At 39.2% G+C, this 17,185-nt stretch overlaps 1 protein-coding gene across 3 annotated transcripts in view; it reads left to right on the top strand.

Moving 5' to 3' along the window:
* LOC18432797 (uncharacterized) overlaps positions 1–17,185 on the top strand; it is a 77,893-nt gene that overhangs the window by 16,923 nt on the left and 43,785 nt on the right. For 2 of the 3 annotated variants that reach the window (XM_088846496.1, XM_088846494.1), the window contains exons 1-5: positions 9,296–9,726; positions 10,513–10,889; positions 11,385–11,732; positions 12,082–12,207; positions 12,331–12,416. In XM_088846496.1, coding sequence (XP_088702622.1) covers positions 9,669–9,726; positions 10,513–10,889; positions 11,385–11,732; positions 12,082–12,207; positions 12,331–12,416 — 995 coding nt within the window. In that variant the 5' untranslated portion in view covers positions 9,296–9,668. Of the gene's footprint in view, positions 1–9,295; positions 9,727–10,512; positions 10,890–11,384; positions 11,733–12,081; positions 12,208–12,330; positions 12,417–17,185 lie in introns of those variants that run through there. The other variant, XM_088846495.1, reaches the window with a different exon arrangement.

Below are 17,185 nucleotides of genomic sequence, written 5' to 3'. Positions count from 1 at the left end.
TAAAATCAAGAGATGCAGGCTACACATTTAGATAGCAAGTAAAATGAGGTGCAACAAAAGAGTGAGAGACACCAAGGTCAATCAAAGCTTTAGCTTTAGCATCGCAAATAGAAAGCGTACCTCTGATCACCAAGGTAGACGCCTTAGCTTCTTGCTTGGTGAGGGAAAATACTCGTCCGTGTGTCTTTGGTCGGTCCTCTGTCTTCGTCATAGGCAATCCTTAACCCAGTGGCTAACCTTGCCACACCTGAGGCACATGTTCTGCTTCTTATAACATTCGACAGCAGTGTGGTTGTCCTTCCCACAATGAGGGCAGAGCGGGCGTCGATCATTCTCTCTGTTGCCCGAGAAATTCTTTTGGGCCCTCTGGTTACGCTGGTAAGGCCCTCCTCTAACATCCTTGTTATAAAATTGTCGGGGCTTCCTCCCAAAGTTTCTCGATCGCGTGGGCTTTATCTTTCCTTCCTTGATAGATGGCCCTCACAATCTCTCTCAATCTTCAGAGCAAAGTCTACTAATGGGGCATATGACTCAAGGTTGGTTGACAGTACTCTCCCTCTAATGTCCGGCCGAAGGCCCCTTTCAAATTTATCTGCCTTTCACGCCTCTGTGTTACTGATATGAGGCACGTATTTAGTAAGCTCCGCAAATTTTGCGGTGTATTGTTCCATTATCATGCCTCCTTGTTGAAGCTCAATGAACCCCACTTCTTTTCTCTCCCTGATGGAGTTTGGGAAGTACTTATCATCGAATGCCGTCAGGAGGTTATCCCAGGTGGTCTCGGTTCCCGACTCTCTCCAAGACTGTTTTATCGAGTTCCACCAAAATTCAGCTTCTCCCTTCAGCATGAAGGCTCCCAACCTGACTTTCTGCTCATCCAAGCAGTGTAACACTTCTAGAACCTTCTCTATATGTCTCCTCCACCTCTCAGCTTTCTCTACCCCTCCTTGCCCTAAGAAGGTTGGGGTTGCCAGTCTTCTGAATCTTTCTATCAGGCTACTGTCATTTTGCTCTGGGTAGGCGCAGACTGGGCTGGCATCGACTCCCTCATCATTTGAGTCATTGCCCCCAGAGTCCTTAAAAACTCACAGAGCATCTCGGTGTTCTCATTGTTGGAACTCACATTGTTGGCACAAGCCCTCAGCATCTTCAACCTAGCACAGGAGCGCCCAGTCACTAATCTATCCTAAAAACTATTCTAAGGACTCTTCTATAACTCCCTAGGCCAAGAATCCTATCCTGGCTGCTCTGATGCCATAACTGTCACGTCTCCGTCCCCGACCCCTATTACATACTCGATGGAGGGTGACCAAGTGAGGGTTCGTGATCCCAACTTAGTTCATGTCACTCAAGTCAGAGTTCACTCAACACAGTTACATCGGTGGTCAAAAGCAAACCATGGCAAAGAACTAAATCAATAACTCCAAGTGTGTACATATATTTAAAATTGGAAGGATCCATACACCCAAAAAAATGTACTACATCAAATTCTTCACAAAATATTACACTTGAATCTGGGGCAACAGGGCCCAATATAGTACATATTTTCAAAAATACACAAAATTTAGGGCTAAACTTCCCAACCACCTACAAGATCTGAGTTTCTTCTCAAGTGAAAAACACTTCAACTACGACTGCAAAACATGAGCTTCTAGCCCTCAACCTGACGCTATCAATCTACAAGAGGGGAGAAACTGGGGGATGAGTTATAATGCCCAGTCAGTAGATCTAGGTATTATGCATCACTATCGAGTCTATTCATGCACCATAAGCAGTTCTTCCCATTATAAGAAGTCATAATGCAGCAGTCATGTAAATCAGTAATCAGATCAATGCGTCAATTACATGCATCATATTCAAATGTCAGCTATCATTCAATCATTACAATTATCAGCATTCACATTCACTGTTCATATATTACCCACTCACTCCTTAATTCACCTACTCCCGAAGTAGAGGCCCTATCCATCAAGCTAAGCCAATCCCATTGCTTAGGACCTCTATTGTACCTCAAGAGGGAGGCCAATGATAAGTAGGTAAATCCACTTCGTAATGCCCTCATACTCGTGCACACGGTCCCCAGCCCGCATTGGGGTTTTCGATAGGCACGTACCTTGTAAGGCATCACTCACTAGTCTCATCATATAAATTTAAGGGGGTCCGACTCTCCCATTCGATTTTCACCTAACCCCATCCTATCAATGAGCAAGTTAGGGAATATTGCCCGCATCACTTTTCTCAGTGTAGCAGTATCCACTACCGATCGGTCTCCCATCGCATAGCGTGCAGTATCAGTGTAACAGTATCCACTACTGATGGGCATAGTGGCCAGCATCACAGTACCATAACAAAACAATACCCACTGCCAATGGGTATCCCATTACGTAGTGGTCACTATCACGGCGTCATATCATGCTCAAAAATTTAATTCATTCATTCTAAATCGGTGCCTTATGACAGATAATTCAAATTTTCATCATGTAGAGTTTGAGTATTACTCAAAACTATCCAGCAATCACATAACATTATGATACCTAGAATAAAACACCCATTATATGAGAGCTATAACATTGTATTTACTCCTAGCAATTAGCATTAGCATTACGACACATGTCATGTAACGTTCATTATGGGACTATCACAATAGCATGGCATCTATCAATTTTTGCATAACGCATAGCTGCATAGCATCATGCACATAACATTATGGTATTTAGTATTCATCACATGAAAGTTATCACATAGCACTCACGCTTATCGCTTATCAAAGGTAACAATGTGCCACTTGAGTTGCTTAGTGAGTGATCCAGTAAAAGGTAACACAATATGAGCACAGGTCTAAAATTTCTGTAACGTGTAGTGGTGATGTTCCCCTCTTCTTAGATACGTAACTCCTAATCTATGGAGAATATCAAAATGGTTCAAACATGCAACTTTAGGTTTACACGTGGGTCTTTAAAATTGTAGTAGTTTGAAGGTATTTGGACGACATTTGGTTGGTCAAAAGCTCAGTATAGAGCGAGTGACAATAGCTGGAATTTCTTGCAACTGCGAACAATGATATACCCTCACATTTCGGGGCATAACACTCAATCTAAGGGTTCAAAATGAGTTTAACATGCAACTTTAAGCTCTTTCATAAATCTTTCAAATGATAGTGGCTTGAAGGCATTTGGACATCGTTTGATGGGTCAAAAACTTGGCAGAAAATAGGTGACAGTTGCTGGAAATCTCAGCAACTGTGGAGAGTGACATAAACTTACATTGGCATATCTCTTAACCCATATGAAATTTTAACATGGTTAAAAAGCAACATTGAAATAGACGAGCATATATTTCATTCAAAACCGATTTGGACCCATTTGGATACCATTTAGTCACTGAAAAATTCGATGCAAGAACAGTCACAGGTCTAGAAATTCACATTCTCAAGTTTAATATGCTTTGAAGGACACTTAACATTTCACAAACCAAGACAACTCTTGATGCAAAACCTTATCCATGTTACACTAGTCTCACAAGTGAACTATTTCGCAAATTTTCATGGCTAAAATATTATTTGCCTTGCACAATCAATCGTGATATTTAAAGGCACGAATCTGGAATTTCACTCTCATTTTAACCCATTCGCACTCATATTTTCATCCTATCATCTTACCCACTTTCAATACTTAAAATTGATTTCTACAAAATTTATTGATGCATAGATGCTAAACCTACTTTCCTGATGCTCATGGTGCCTTCAAGTCTCCCACTCGCAGGCCACTTCAAGCACCACACAATGGCTTCTCCGAGGGCAGCAGTTAACTTTCACTTCAGTCTTAGAGAGAGAAAGTATGAGGGCAAGTGAGGGAAACAGTGGTGGGATGGAAAGGGGAGAGGGTTTAAGTATTTACAGGGTAGGTGGGACCCACTGAGGTAGGTTGGGTAGGTGAAAGCACTGTGGCTGACAGTGGGCAGCACTGACACATACGACTCTGACAGACGCGGTGCTGACAGGTACGGCTGCGGTCACAACTTCCCTTACACCCGAGGCAGTGACGAAAATGCCCTTCAAGAAGAGGGGAATGCCACAGGGGTGATGATTTGGCATCACGCCCAACAATTTCCATATCCATCACTTCATTCCTTTCTTGATCTTGACTAATCAAACTATTCCATCTTCAACAACTTGTCGAATATATTGATATTGAACCAATATGTGCCTTGACCTCTTGTGGTGAACTGGGTTCTTGGCCAAATGGATAGCACTCATGTTGTCACAAAATAGTTCCATAGGCTTGCATACAATGTCCATCTCACCCATCATTCCTTGAAGCCACATGACTTCTTTTGATGCTTTCGTTGCTGTCATGTACTTGGCTTCGGTAGTTGACAATGCTACTGTGTCTTGGAGCCTTGAAATCTAACTTATCGGTCCATTTGCAAATCGAAAAACAAATGTGGTAGTCGACCTACCTCTATCAAGATCACCGGCAAATTTTGCATCTACAAAACCTTGTATTGGAATTGAGCCCTTGCCAAATGTGATTGCATAACCTCTCAAGTACCGAAGCACCCATTTTGTTGCTTCCTAGTGAACTTTTTCGGGGTTTGCCATAAACCGACTTAGAACACCAACCGCATGGGTGATATCCGGTCTTGTACATATCATGACAAACATTAAACTTCCAATCGCATTAGCATATGGAACCTCATTCATGCTTCTTCTTTCATCTTCCGTCTTCGGACTTTGCATTAAAGACAATTTGAAGTGAGGCACTAAGGGTGTCTCCACCGGCTTTGCATCTTTCATGCCAAATTTTTTTATCACCCTTTCTATGTAACCCTTGTGAGATAATAACAAAATTCCATTTTGTCTATATCTTTCTATTTCAATTCCAAGGATTTTCCTTGCCGACCTGAGATCTTTCATCTCAAATCTTTTGCTCAAATAAGTCTTGAGCTCATCAATTTTTCTCTTATCGTTGCACACCAATTTCCTTTGATGATGATATTTCCTTTTGCAAAAAGCCTTTTGTCACTAATATCGCCCTATAGCTTTCAAGCTTGCCAGCAAGCCTCTTTTTTTATCTTGAACACCCATTTACAACCAATGGCCTTTCTACCTTTTGGTAGCTCCACCAAATCCCAAGTTTTGTTTCTTCGAAGGGCTAAAATCTCATCTTGCGTAGCTCTTTTCCAATGCTCGGTACCATTGCTATCAATGACTTTATGGCAATATTTGCAAAATTAAACCAGAACAGTTAGCTGGACATGGGCCTGGAATCGGTTTAATCGGCATAACCGGTAAACCGGCTGATTCAACCACTCTAATTGGGCAAATACTGGGCGATCAAAAAAGTGTTGAAAAAAAATAAAAAAGTACAAATAAAAAAATCTATTACAACATGAAAAGCATAAAAAGAATGATTAAAACGAAACACACTCAAATGAAATTGAAAATTAATGAAAAAAATGGAACTACGGATACCCCTAAAAAATCCATCGGAAAGGGTAGTTTTAATGTTGAAAAACCCTTTGATTGATCATCTCACATCGAGATGTATAACTATGAAAAATAAAAAAAAATTAAGTCACAAAAATAGTGCATTTTACAACATATTTTCTACACCGTCCATTTTCAAGATTTTCATATGTTTATAGATCTACTTGATTTTAACCATTTTTGAAATTTAAAATTTTATAATTAGATATAAAAATAGATTTTGACATAATCCTAAGAACATTTTACATCAAAATTATATACCATGATAAAATTCGAAGGTGCACCTTTCCTCTACAGCTACGAATGCATCCGTATGCCAACTGCACCCCTCTAAAAAAGATGGGAAAATATAAAAGTGAGTATTAATGACCAAAACAAGTTTTAATCTTTACAATAATGTAAAGAATATTTAAAAATACATTATAAATCAAATTCCTTAATTTTGAGAATTTTTATATTTTTTTTTGAATTTTTTTAAAAAATACCGATTGATCACCCTAACCGCCCAAACCCGGAATCAACCACTGGCCGGTTCCGATCTAACCGGGCAGTTAGCAGTTAGATTGGGCGATTTTACGAACAATGCGTCATGGAATGATGTTGGCTCTTTATTTTCAACTATCAAAATATGCAAAGTATTTGGATCCATATAATCTTTGTGCCGCCCGGGTGCACGAGTTTCTCAGTAGAGCGCCTATGTGCCAAAGGCACAACTTCATCATGAAGATCATATGGTTCTTCATCTTAACTTCCTAGTTCTTCACCATGATCAATGGGTATATTCTCATAAGGCATAAATGTACTTGGTGGAAGTGTTTTGGGGCTGCGTTGAAATTCTTGGCTCTCTTGTTGCACTGATTGACCATCGTCCTTTATCATCATCCCTTTTGCCAATACCTTATATTCATCAAAATGCATATCACGACTAGTAATTATTTTTAAAGTACTTGGATCTCATAACCGGTACCCCTTCACACCTTTGCTATAACGCACAAAAATGTACTTTTTTTACTTTGGATCGAATTTGTTCCTTTGGCAACTTGGAATAAGCGCATAAGCATCACAACAAAAAATTTTCAAATTGGAGTAATTACTCGGAGTTCCATACCATACTTCATTAGGAGTTTTGCTTCTCAATGCTACCGAAGGTGATCAGTTGATAAGATAACAAGCCATTGATACGGCTTCCGCCCACAATTTTTGTTCTAGGCTAGCATTGCTTACCATGCACCTCGCATGCTCGAACAAAGTGCGATTCATCATCTCGGATACACATCTTGTTGAGGATTGTAGGCATTTGTATAATGGCTAGTAATTCCTTCGGCCTTGCAAAAACTTTCAAACTCCTTTGATATAAACTCTCCATCATTATCGGTTCGAAGAACTTTGATGTGATGCACCATAAAGTTCTTGAATGCACAAAACACATCACTTTTGGACTTGAGAGTTTTGATACATACTTTTCTTGAGAAGTCATCAACAAATGAAACAAAATATAATGCACCGCCATAAGATGTAGTTGGTAAAGGGTCCCATATATATGAGTGAATGTAATCAAGTTTGCACACTTGCTTGTGCTTCCCGGTCTTGAAAGGTTGTCTGTGTTGTTTCCCATAGACATAATGCTCACAAAAATCGAATCCATCGATTTTAAGTGTAGGAATAAAATTCCTCTTCATCAAGACCTCCATACCCTTATCACTCATATGCCCCAATCTTTTATGCCATAGGCGATATGAAACTTCCTTACCTTTAACCACAGAATTCACTTCATCATTTATTATTTGTGCTTCCCAATAACTTATACGAGCTCCCAAGTAGGACTCATTTCATAATAATTAGAGCCCCTTTTGATACTTTGATAACTCCACCTTGACCGGTGAACTTATAACTTTCTGAATCTAGAGAATAGAGGGAAATCAAGCTCTTTTTTAGTATCGGCACATGCCTAACATCTTTAATTGCCCAAATAAACCTATTGAACATCTTTAAGCGAACCGAATCCATTTCAACCACCTTGTTAGTGGAATTGTTTCCCATGGATATCGATCCTCGTTCACATGACTCATACGAGTCTAACCATGATCTATGAGGGCACATGTGATGAGTGGCTCCACTATCAATTATTTAATTTTGATATAATATTGAATTATATGCCACTATTAATACTTCATCTTCAGTGAAACTGGATGTAGTCTCTTCAACTTGATTTGCTTCATTCTTAGATTCATTTGGTTTTTCACCTCCCGTATTAGGAGCTTTGGAAGAATTTATTCCATTTCTCTTAAAATAATTCTTTCGTATATGACCGGGTTTCCCACAATGGCAACACACATACTTGTTATTAGGCTCTCTAGATTTTAATCGAAATTTTGAATGATTCCTTGATGAATCACCCTGTTCATTCGATCGACCTCTTGCCACAAGAGCTTCCGTCTTCGATTTTACCGAACTACCCAAAGATGCTTTCTTTTGAAGTTCATCAACAAGTAGGGCATTACACACCGAGCCAAATCAAGAGAATCCTCTTTACTACAACTCAATGTAGTAACAAAGTTATCATAGAATTCCGGCAATGAACAAAGCACGGTGATCGCTTTGTCTTCATCATCCATTTTCACACAAATACTCTCAAGTTGACAAATGAGGTTATTAAACTCATTCAAGTGCTGCGACACATTTGCACCTTCTTTTATTACCAAGATATACAATTTTTTCTTTAAGAAAATTCAGTTTGCGAGAGATTTTGTTTGATACAAACTTTCTAATTTTTTTCACAAATCCTTTACTGTATTTTTGTCATCGATATTAAACAAAATCTTGTTCGCTAAATACAAACGAATAGTGGCTCGTGCTTTCATATCGAGTTCATCCCAATCATCATTGATCATATTTACCAGTTTCTTATCTTTTCTAAGTAATGCTTTGTGTTGCCCTTGATGTACCAATAAATTTTGTATTTTTAATTTCTAAATTTCTAAACTATCTTGCCTATTAAAGTTCTCCACTTCAAACTTGTGAGATGCCAGTTTCCCAAAAAGTACTGCACTAATTCCTTGAGCTTTAATACCAGTTGTTGTATAATCGAGAAAACTCAATCTTCCCGTTCACCAATTTGGGATATCTCAAATCCCACTTTTCACATTCAAATAATATTCTCAAGATGCACTAACGAGTGCAATATAATTGGAAAAAAATATAAGAACAATAAAACAAGCGATATGAGAAATCATCAAAGCTTAACACAAATAAAAGTAGAGAGTGACACACACATATACATGATTCACCCAAGATGGGCTACGTTCATAGGCAAGACGACAAATGTGTATTCACTTTTAAGAGGAAAAATTACAAGATTGAAGTTATGCAGAGTTACTGTATACAACCTTAAAGAATGCTACAATACATAATTTTCTGCCATAAAACTATCTACAGTAGATTACTTTCTTCGATTCACTACATCTACGAAAAAATGCCGACAAAATGGCTCAAAATAAGCTCCAATAATTGATACTAGGGTTTTTACAATGAAACCCCCAATTTTATACTCTCGCAAAACTTTCTATATTTGTTTACCATTTTATTCCCTTTTAATAATCTCATGCTCGCGCACCTTTTTCACGCTTACGAGCACCTTGTTTTCTCTCGCACTTACATCTCTCTCTAAAACCCCTTTAACGGCCTCCACTCGAATGGGGTATTTTTCAGTAACGAAAATACCCTTAAACAAAAGGGTAATGCCAAAGGGGGGGATGATTTGGCGTCACGCCTCCCGCATTTATTGCGTCCTACCTGTGCGGCCAACACAAACTCGTGCGGCATTTACTACCTGCGCGGGCGATTCATCCATTTTGCCATTGCAAAATAACTCTCCCCCTCTCTCTATAAAAAGGCTCTTCTTTCTCTTTCTAAAAGTCGCTGAGAGAACTGAGTTCCCTGCGCTGAAGCCTGTATGCTCAAAACTATTTCCTACTGTCTCTCTAATTATAACCCTAATTAAGGCAAACTGTCTACTGCAGCTGTATTGTCGAAGAAGTTTTCGAGTTGACGTCCCCAGAGTTGTCTTCTCTCTCCGTTGCACAATGAAGCCTAGACGCTCTTCATTTCTTAAACCGGGCCAATTGTGAAACCTAGTCAGGGCAAAGGGGTCTTTACAGTGGAGGCAGGGAACAGATTCAAAATGAGCCCTATTCAGAACTTGGAGCAACATTCAAGGCGCCTCCTTGAGCCCGATCTTAGTATCCTTATACTGATTTTTTCTGTTTACTAATGTCTTGTTTTCTTCGTATTCTTATTAATTTGGGTGTTTATTTTCTTGTGTATATGTGACTATGGAGGGTGTTTTGTTTGTGAATTTATCGTTTTTAGGCTTAAAAATAGTAGAACACCGTTTAGTTCTTCATATAAGTAATTTGTTCCAATCACTTTATGGTTTTTTCAATTTGTTTCAAGTTGTTGTCATGCACAAACACAGACACAATTTACTGTTTTTTGTTGTTATATACATATTCTGCTTTATCTGTGATTTTTGGTTTTTTTTTTTTGGTATAAGACTATAATTTAACTGTTTTGTTGATTGAAAGTAGCAGATTGCTGTTCTATTTTGTGTTATAAGTAATTTATTGGAGTTTTCAATTGCTGCTTGTTTTGAATTTGTTCTTTTTATGTGTTCTCACTGTTGTCTTGTTTCATAGTTGGGTTTGGAAATTTTTCGTTTCCTTATTTGTTTTTGCCATTCATTTAGCATTAACTGCAGTTTTTCGTCCGTTTTGGATGTTAAATTTTTTAGTTTTATTTTTTTTGAATCAAAACAAAGATTTTTAGGTTTGGTTACGGAGGAGAAACTTTGAACTTAGGTATTTATCTTCCTCTTTTTTATTTTCCTTTACTTTTTATGAAGCAAATTTGCATAAAATGCTTGTGTTTATGCGTTAAAGTTTTCAAATTCGTCTATAGTAGTTATGCTTGCCTTCTCACTGTGTCTCCCCCTTTTCCATGAATTTCCTTTACTGTTGATCCTCCAGCTATGCCAGTGCGGCTTACAATGGCCACAGAGGTTCGCGATAGCCTCGAGATTGTGCACTCCTCAGAGTACCTGAACTTCCTCAAATGTTATTTCAGGGTTTTCTCAACGATTTTGACTCAACTTACGAAACCCCAATTCGCAGATAGCATTGAGCACAAAGTTCGCAATGTTATTGTGGAAATCTTGAACAGGCTCCCCCATAGTGAGGTCCTCAGGCCATTTGTGCAGGATCTTCTAAAGGTTGCCATGCATGTGCTTACAACTGATAATGAGGAGAATGGGCTCATCTGTCTTCGCATCATATTTGATTTGCTTAGGAATTTCAGGCCAACATTGGAGGCGGAGGTTCAACCTTTTCTTGACTTTGTGTGCAAGGTTTGATTTGTTTGTTATAATATATGCTTCTTTTTGGCTTTTGCTAAGTTATAGTCAGTCTGTGTTTCATTTGGTTTCTGTACTTTGAAATTCCCTATCAAAGCATTACTTGATCATCACTTGCCTTTTTGTTGTGGATTTGGTGTGTCTGATCTCGTGTGTGTGTGTGTGTGTGTGTGTGTGAGAGAGAGAGAGAGAGAGAGAGAGAGAGAGAGAGAGAGGGGTAAATTTAACTTTATATTATTTTGCCATTCCAGTCACTCCTTTTGTGTATCAGTATTGTCTGCATATTATGTTTCGGAGGAAATTTTCTTACTTTTGTGAGGCTGCTGATGTTTATATCTTCCTGTTTCTGCCAAACATGTGAGTGTAACCTGTGGTAGATTGAAGCTATAGTTGTGCTTTATCAAGCTAATGCTTGCTTATAGTTCTCTGTATTTTTACTATTCTATATTATTATATTTTTAAATGCTGTTCTATCTTTCCCTTATGTAGATATATCAGAACTTTAAAGGTACAGTGAGCTACTTTTTTGAAGAATTGAGTGGAGATCATACTCAATCAGAGGTTTCTTCACATGCAATTGGTGGATACATTGGTTCCCAAATCCCACCTGGGTGTCCTGGCCCTAGTCAGCTCAATCCGAGCACCCGCTCGTTTAAGATCGTCACAGAGTGCCCATTGATTGTGATGTTTCTTTTCCAGCTCTATGGCCGTTATGTGCAGACTAACATCCCTGTTCTATTACCTCTAATGGTCAGTGCTATATCTATTCCTGGCCCACAAAATGTTTCTCCCAACTGGAGGAACCACTTTGTGGATTTGAAGGGTGCTCAGGTTAAGGTATGTAGTTTGAAATTTTGAATTACGGCTTCATTGTTTGGATATGTGTTTCTATATTTTTTGCCTAGAGCTACCTTTCTTTATGATACTTTAACCAAAAATTCACCCTTAAGCCACAGCATTTTCAGTCACTCATAAAGGAGTAAACTGTAAATCCTTCAATGTTTTTCCTAGAAAAGATTTATTGCTCTCTCATGTTAATCTTAGTGCCACTATCTGAGGTTAAGATGGCCTGGAACTTTCAGATTTTATTTTGGCAGCTTTAACTGCAAACATTGCTGCCTTGTTCATCATCTTGTTTTGGGAAGCTGAGATATCGCATAACAATTTTCTGATGTCCTTTTTGCAGACGGTTTCATTTCTGACATATCTGCTGAGAAGTTTTGCTGAGTATATCAGGCCTCATGAAGAGAGTATATCAAAAAGCATCGTAAATTTGCTTGTTACCTGTCCAGACTCTGTATCTATTCGTAAGGTAAAACCTATTGTGACTTTTGTGCTTGTTATCCTTACTTGGGGTCAATGTTAAATCATTGTGTTCAATATATTAAGAAACAACTAGTGGTTCTGTTCTGTTCTGACGCCTTTTTTGATGAAGGAATTGTTGGTGGCCACGAGGCATGTTCTTTCTACGGATTTCAGGAGAGGTTTATATCCATTGATTGATACGTTATTGGAGGAGAGGTAATTTTGAGCATAATGCGTTTTGCTTGATTTGGTGCATGCGTCTTATGTTATCTAATTACAGTGAGTATTATTGAGCTGTTATAACACTTCTTCTATTTTAGTCTTGTTCAATTATGCTGTTCTTACATTTAGCATTAGAAATTCACCCAAAAAAACATTTAGCATTGGAAGGGTGCAGACTTGGCTACTCATTGGTTTTAAATTATCTATCCACTATTTTTCCTCTCAAAACATGTGTGGCAATACAGTTCTGGCTACAAAAAGTGAGAGGCTGAATCCGGCCCTTAAAAGAAATTTTTACCTTTTTCAAAGTAAGAAACTGTGATGCCTGCTATGCCATATCTTTTGTTAATCAGAAATGTAATCTATATCATCATACTAGTATAGCTTGAACTACAATAGCATCTGGACTTTTAAGTACCTTGATTTTTTTTTTTTTAAAGCTTTATTCTTTGATAATCCAACATGGCAGATTCTTCCTCAGTACAATGCTCTAACTTCCACAAGGTCTTCCATCATATGATTTGACATCATCATCATCGGTGTGAGAGATGATCTTGTAAATCATTATTTATTATGCCTTAAATGTGCCACATCATTCTTTTGCCAGCCTGTTTTTAGAATCCCTGATGGATGCCCCAATGTACAATAGATACGTTATCTTGATGATATATCTTCACGTGGAATACACACTATCGAAATGTTTTCTTTGGTCATATTGCATTGAACACTGCCATCCGAGATTAAGAAAGTATAATCCTCTAGAAGTGAAACCCCTTGCAATTTTTCTCTAACCCTACCTAGATAAGTGAATAAAAAATTGGCTGCTTTGAAAACATGGTGCACCCTGGTACCCTTGAATCACCAATAGTACTCAATTTCCCTGAAATTATTGTACACCACTCATGAATTCTTCGCTCTTTATTGACTTCATCTCATGTATTAAGAGAATTCACCTTGGTTGAATTACTTCTTGTACTAGCTACCAACCAGCTGGGCTGCACCTATGCCCATGACGAATTGAGTACTCCCAGCAGACAAACTCAGCATTTGATCATCTCTTCATGGCCCTTTGAAACCCTTTTAATGGTTGTGAGAGCAATCGAAGTACATATTGCTGAATCCATATAGATCAATTGAACCATTTCACTGTAAATAAAGAAAGGAAAAAAAATTGACCGTTTTTGTAGCAGCAAGGATGACCAATTTAACTATGGATGTGAATTGAACAGAAGATGACCATTTAGATTTGAGCAAACTTGACCCATTCAGGACCGTATTGTTTTTGTGATAGAGAATCAGATGGATAGGTTGTGGAAATCCGGATTAGGGCTGTAAATTCTGTGGGGGATTATGGCTTGGCACTTTTGTGATTCACTCATTGATAGCTACAATTACGTTTTTTGACAACAAATATAATCAGATTTTTGAGTTTTTCTATTTTTAATAAAGTTTTGTTAGGTTTCTAGCTGGATGTATATAGAAAAATTGAAAAATTGCTTAGTGGCAGACTTATGAGCAGACTGGAGCCAGTGACTATGAGGCTTGAAGTGAAAGGAAATGGTGGTGAATTGACTGATGGGGAGTCTAATGGAACTGATGACAATTCCTCAAGCTATTTAAATTATTGTTTGTTAAAAATTTGAGAATTTGTAATAAATTTGCACTCCTCTAGGAAGGAAGTAAATCCTTTCTAGGTGCTCAGTTTTAATCTTGAGAGCCTCTGAAATGGAAACATACCAGTTCAGGGTGTTCTCACTCTTTAATGTGTTAACTCTAAGGATCATTCTGTTGCTATTCTGAAGTTATGTGATTGTCATGTTCGAAATCATGATTTCCGTTAACCATTGGACCTAAGTTGTCCAATATGGTTATGGATGTAGGCACAGATATGGAAAGCTGGGATACCAACTATTTCAAAGCCTGGATTAGGTGTAGATATGAGTATACTATGAGTATCCTATCTCACACATTGATAGATGCATATTGTAGCTTTTATAATATATAAATAAAAGCATCCAACACATTTAAATGCACGCCATGCACGCGCACAATCTCATGTTTGTATGCTGACGTGCTGACAGAATAATATATGCCAATCACCCTAATTTAATCTTGGCCGATGGATGTCCACAAATTGTTTTCATTTTTCATTTTTTTATATTTTTTAAAATGTTTTTTTACGTGAAATATGGGCTGTCTTTACATCAAAATACGACACACTAAATTAAAATAATAAAAAATAATTCAAAAATTGACCAAACTACCCTTGAATTTGGTCAATGTTTTAGTTGAATTATTTTATTTTTATTTTTATTGGTTGCACCGTGATTTGATTTAAGGATGCCCCAATTTTTTTTTTTTGTTGAGAAAGCTAACTTGTATTGATTTTAAAGGAGTACAAAAAATTCATCCCTAAAGGGGTGCACTATACATCAATTCAGGGTATCAAGCAAAAAATAGGGGCTGGTGACAATGAAGGCCGTATGGATACACAAAACAATTACAAAGGTTGGACTGCATCCAAAATACTGCAGAAATGAGAAGTGCCTCGCTGGGGAGATCCTTCATAAGTTTAGAGATGCTCCTGTTCTCGCTAGATGGTCGGCTTCAGAGTTAGCTTCCCACCATGTGTGTTTCCAATAGACATTCAGATTAGTGCTAAGGTGGTGGATTTGGTAAAAAATACGAACACGTTGAAGAGTTCGTCGCCCATGAGATAACATTCCTTGAGTCACCTTCAATGACCAAATTTGTCCCCTAGTCATGGTTAAACAGCTTGAGGCCCTCTAGAAGAGCAAGTGATTCAGCTGTGGTGGAGTCAGCTATGCTAATTGGGGAGGAATAGGAGAAAAGAGTTTTGCCTAAAAAGTTCATAAGTTCATGAGAAGTCCTCCTATGCCTGCTGGGCCTGGGTTGCTGAGAGAGCTGCTGTCAAAATTCAATTTGGACTGCCCTATCTCAGCCGGCTCCATAGAGATGCCCTTGTGATTCTAGATGGCCTCAGGTGGAGCATGTCATTCCAATTTTGAAGAAAGTCGGCCGAGGTGAAGGGTCGTGGTTAGAGGCCCAGAAGATGAAGAGAGAAAGAATGCGATTGCTCATGTCAATTGGATTGGATCTGGTACCTCAGAAAATTTGGTGGTTCCTTTCTGTCCAAATGACCCACAAGGTAGCAGCAACCGAAGTTTTCCACAGGAGGATCCCTGAATTGGACCAATGGTGGGGATGGAGAGAGGTGAAAATGTGGATACCGAGGGAGGGGTCACCCACTTCCAATGAAATATTCTTAGGATGAATCCCCACAGTTCCTGTGCCATGGCATAATGTAGGGAGAGGTGATCATTGGATTCCTCCTCCTCCTGGCACATTATGCATCGGTTGGGGAGAGGGGTGCCTCTTCGCTGAAGTTGGTATAAGGTTAGAGCTCTGCAGGCGATGGCTATCCATCAGAAAACCTGAATTTGGGGGGGGATGAAAGATTGCTAAGCTTTGGAGCAAGCAGATTGGGCACCAGCAGGAAGAGGCTTCATAGCCAAAAATACACTGTAGAGAGATGCCACTATAAATTGGCCACTATGGTTTGGGGACCACAGCGAACAGTCACTGCCTAAAGAAGGTAAAGGAGAGGAGTGGATGAGGGTGCAGAGCCCCTTCACGTTTTGGTCAGCAGATTCTATCCCATGAAACCAAGTGTATCTTTTTTATCCCTCCCTAGCCTGACCAAAGAAAATTCTTCATCAGTTGTTCTAGCCAAGTGGCTACAGAAGAAGGCATGTGGAACATCGACATTTGGAAGATCGGAACATTGGAGAACGTGGCTTTGATCAAAGTGACTTTTCTGCCAAATGAGAGGAATGTTCCTTTCCACCCAGCCAGCCTCCTATCAAATTTGTCTATGATATGGCTCCATTGGCGCTTTTTGGGCTTTCCCAGGCATAGAAGTAGACCTATGTACGTGGAGGGGAGGTTTTCAACCTAGCAACCCCACTTCTCAGCCAGGTAATGGATGGTTTGACCATCGGTGCAGGCCCCCATCATGTCAGTGTTAGATATATTACTTCGGAAGCCAATCGGCTACTGAATTTGAAGCTTATTAGTCATCCTCTATCATAAAGTCTAGCTACCGATCTGCTGAGAACTTCTGCCACTATAGCAAAGAGAAAGGGAGGGAGAGGGTCTTCTTGCCTCAATCCCCTGGAGGATTTGAAGTAGCCAGCCGGTGAGCCATTGATCAAGATCAAGAACATGGGGCTGGATATGCAGTCATGAACCCAAACCGTCCACTTAATCTCGAAACCCATTCTATGGAGGGTCTCCTCGAGAATGGCCCAATCAATATGGTCATAGGCCTTTTCCCAGTCGAGTTTGACAAATAAATTTCTTGAGTGGATGCATTCATGGGCGATGAGTGCCCCATCAAGAGTCTCTCTGTCCTTCACGAAGCCCCTTGGTTTTGGGTGAGGACCCATCCCAAAACTTCACCTTGGAGAGGATTTTGTAAGAGCTATTGATGAGGCTAATTGGGCGGAAGTCTTTGAGTTCTTCGTGCCCCTCGACTTTGGGAATCAAGTAAATGAAAGTGGCATTCATGCCATTATGCATAATGCCCCTTGTAGGGAATTCATAAAAAATGGCTAGGATATCTGGTTTGAGGATCTCCCAGAAGGTTTTGAAGAGCACAATTGGGACCCCGTCGGGTCCCAGGGCCCTGTCCTGGGCTAAAAGCATTGATGGCCGAGAGGATTCTCCCTTTGAAATGGCTG

Source organism: Amborella trichopoda, chromosome 9 (assembly GCF_054954075.1).
Source record: "Amborella trichopoda isolate Santa Cruz 75 chromosome 9, AtrichopodaSantaCruz75HAP2 v2.0, whole genome shotgun sequence".
Taxonomy (NCBI): Eukaryota; Viridiplantae; Streptophyta; class Magnoliopsida; order Amborellales; family Amborellaceae; genus Amborella; species Amborella trichopoda.
The sequence above is the reverse complement of the archived record's forward strand: the minus strand, read 5'-3'. Positions and strand labels throughout refer to the sequence as shown.